At 37.4% G+C, this 3,553-nt stretch overlaps 1 protein-coding gene across 1 annotated transcript in view; it reads left to right on the top strand.

Moving 5' to 3' along the window:
* Positions 1 to 3,553, top strand: part of IMPG1 (interphotoreceptor matrix proteoglycan 1) — a 126,352-nt gene that overhangs the window by 56,045 nt on the left and 66,754 nt on the right. The window contains exons 11-12 of the mRNA XM_014535814.1: positions 502 to 578; positions 1,509 to 1,587. Coding sequence (XP_014391300.1) covers positions 502 to 578; positions 1,509 to 1,587 — 156 coding nt within the window. The remainder of the gene's footprint in view (positions 1 to 501; positions 579 to 1,508; positions 1,588 to 3,553) is intronic.

Raw genomic sequence — 3,553 nt, 5'->3', positions numbered from 1 at the left:
TGAGGCCCAGAAATCAGGATTTTAAAAAGATTCCCAGGTGATTCTAATGTGCAGCCAAGGCTGAGAACCACTGCTCTAGGAGGTTCTGAGAATCAGGCTTTGGTTTGAAAGTAGGACTCTGCAAATGGTTCTTGGTTGCAGTATTTATTCGAGCCAGTTCTGTTAGGTTTTGTCAGTTCAGTGATGTTTTCATCCTCACTGGCCTAGCCAATCAGCCTGTCTGCTTAGTCCAAATCTGTACAATAAAACTAAACACCCTAAAAATCCACCTTAATAATTGCTCTTATCACGTAAGCATGCAAGACACACCCCTTGCATCTGTCCTTCAATTTATCCTTCAGATCAATGACCCTTAGCTTATGTGACGACTTCTTAATGATCGGTTGCACCACTCCTTAAGAACTGATTAGTGCCACACTTTCCACCCTGTTTTACTGCCCAAACACAAAAGGAAAGTGAGAAAATAAAAAACACTCAAATCTTGTGATTTTTCATCCACAGAAATTGTTGGGTCATTGCCTGGCTCTGATCCCAACACCCAGTCAGTGCTGCCTACACTCCTGGCTGGTTTCACAAAGGTGAGTTTGTTGTCCTTTTGTTCTTCAAATAGAAACAAGGCCTCAAAATTATTCCAACAACAAAAAAGACTGAACAGAGCAATCTCTCCTCTGCAGTACTTAGTGCTTTTGATAGGCAGTAGTTGATTACCCACTTTCCGTATCTGTATTCGTAAAACACAGAAAATGTATATACACTTTAACAGCTAATAGGTCAATTTTGAAAATGAAATGTCTTTTAATAAACACTGCCTTTATACTTATTCAAAGGGTGTGTATACTTTTTTAAGGGACACCCTAAAATTTAAAGTTTCCTTCAATGTAGTCAGATCTTTGTTTCAATTAGAGTCAAGATTTGCTTTGTTTTTGATAAGATAAACACATGTTCATAAACTGAAATACTTAAAGCAGAATATTTTATTTAACTTCCAGAAATAAACATAATTTATAAATTGGTTCTTAAGGTCTTATCTATGTACTGGTATTTATTTATGGGGATCTCATAAGTACAAAATAGCATCTTAGAAAGTAAAAATAATAAATTCAGTAATAGTTTTTATGTTTCATTTAAAGCTATGCTCATTTAATTTATGCCAAAAGTTGTCACTGGGGTATTCATAAATGAAAGTGCTGACTAAGCTTTATTGCCTCTTTAGAATTCATAAATTCAAACATGATAGACATAATTCAAAGTATTTCAGTTATTAGTTAACTCTGCATAGGCAGAGTCAATTAGCCACCCCAATAGAGTTCATATTACCACTGTATTGGTGCATGCATCCTGTTTAGGACATATTTCTCTATCAGAACCTATGTCAGAATCCACAGTAGATTCAAGTCAACTAAACTGACTTGCTTAAATTTAAATAAAAAATATATATATTATAGCCCTTCTCATATAAAAAAAAAAAAAGTCCCTTCTCCACATGTCTTTCTAAATTCATTCTCCAGGATGCTACTTTGAGTCCAGAACTTCCTCTTGGTCAACCCAGGCTCGAGACAGTGGACAGAGAAGGACACAGTCTACCTGGTGAGTTTTTCCTTCCCACAAAGTCTATGTTAGATAACAACATCCTCTTTGAGAAATCCATGTATGACACTACCTCAAAGACCAGTGATAAAGCCCCCCTTGACCCAGAGAAGCTTTCCTCACCCAGCAGTCCATTGACCCACCCTCCTCTGAAAAGGAGGACACCCTGTATGTCCTTCCCTCAGCTCTAGTCCCCAGGATCACAGAGAGCACTAGCACCCCTTTCCTCATGGACCTGGGAAGAGAAACTCAAACCAAAGCAGCCTCAACAGTTACCCACACAGAACAGCCATCTCTACTGGGCTTCAAATTTGAAAGTCCATCAGGACAAGGTAGGTCATAAGGCCCAAGTCCACAATGAGGGACTATGACAACACAGGATTAGGCCTTCACAATCAGTATATGGATTCCTACTTGCCACATACAGGCTGACCATTTGATACTGTCTGTTCTGCTACTTGTGTTTCTTTAGCACCGGTTAGATCATATGTAATTGATCCATAAGGGTGTCAGCAAACATTTAAATCTTCTTGATTCACTTCTGAATTTCCAAACATGTTCATTTTTGAGGCAATAGGGTCAAACATGCTCACAATTAAAGAGAAATCTTTAATAATATATGAAGATCTTTAAAAAACCCACCTGAAAATCCTGAAGAAGAGTCTATTTGGTACAAGAAGTAGCTGATTCAGTAGTTTCAGAAACCCCTATGCTTTCCACTTTATACAGTTCTGTGATGAAACCGTAAGTAAAGATGTCTCTAAGGAAACATGAACCCCACGATACAAGGTGGTTAAGGATACATTGTGGTTCGAAGTGCAAATGTCAGTGGAGATGTGTTATGGCTGATATTTTTTAATAGGATTGTTCCTGTCTTAGTTAGAGTTCTTCTTTACAAAAGTCTACAGATTTTGAGTGTTCCATCTCAATCCTATTCTCCTCATAAACCTGTATGCAATTAGTATGCAATTTTATGGAATACTACGTTTTTCACAAACACATACATGTCACAATAGCAGAACCACCTATACAGATTATATTTTATTTACATGATTACCAGTGAATACATGTTAACCAACATTTGTTACAAACCAATTCTGCAGTTAGTGGTTTAAAACAACAATAATTTATTTTTCCCATAAATCTGAAATGTGGGCAGGGACCAGTGGCAACAGCTCTTCTCTGCCCCGTTATGTAAATGAGAGTACCTCCACTGATGTTGAAGATCTTTTTCCAGAATGTTCTCTACTTGGCTGGCAAATCAGTGCTCAGCCAGAGCTGTTGGCAGGGCTCTCATTTCTGCTCTATCTAGGCCTCTCCCAGGGGCTGCTTGGGCTTCCTCACAGCATCACAGCTGGATTCATAAAGTCAGTGTTGCAAGAGACAGACAGCTGTCACTCTCTTAAGGGCCAAGAAATAGTGTCACTTGCTCACTTTCTCGTGACGAAGCAGCCAGGGAGCCCATCTTGATTCAAGAGGAGGGAACACAGAACTTATCTCTTGATGGGAGAGCTATCAAAGAATTTATGGCCAATTTTAATCAACCACATTTCACATCAACCACCACTATATTGATTTTTAAATCATTTGAAAGTTAGTTTGATAAAACAAAATTAATCTTTTGGTGAAATAATTGATATGAAGTGCTCACTGGATATAATAACAATATTATATCATAGAAACTTATTATAAGATCAGCATTTCAGATAGATTCATAAAAATAATAGTATATCTATGATGAAAGTATTGTATTTTCAAAATTGCTTTACTGTTCTCATTTTATGTATACATTCCTTTTATTCATGAATATAGCATAGATGTAATCTAGTTAAGCTACTGTGTTTCACAGATGAGAAAACCAAGCCTAGAGATGTGAAGTCCTTGCTCAAGGTCACACTACAGCTGGTTGCAAAACCAAGGTCATTCAAGTTTCCTCCACCTATTATACTATGTTTGGCTTAGTATT

This window comes from Myotis brandtii, unplaced genomic scaffold (assembly GCF_000412655.1).
Source record: "Myotis brandtii unplaced genomic scaffold, ASM41265v1 scaffold151, whole genome shotgun sequence".
Lineage (NCBI taxonomy): Eukaryota > Metazoa > Chordata > Mammalia > Chiroptera > Vespertilionidae > Myotis > Myotis brandtii.
Note: the sequence above shows the minus strand (reverse complement) of the source record. Positions and strands in the feature narration are given on the sequence as shown.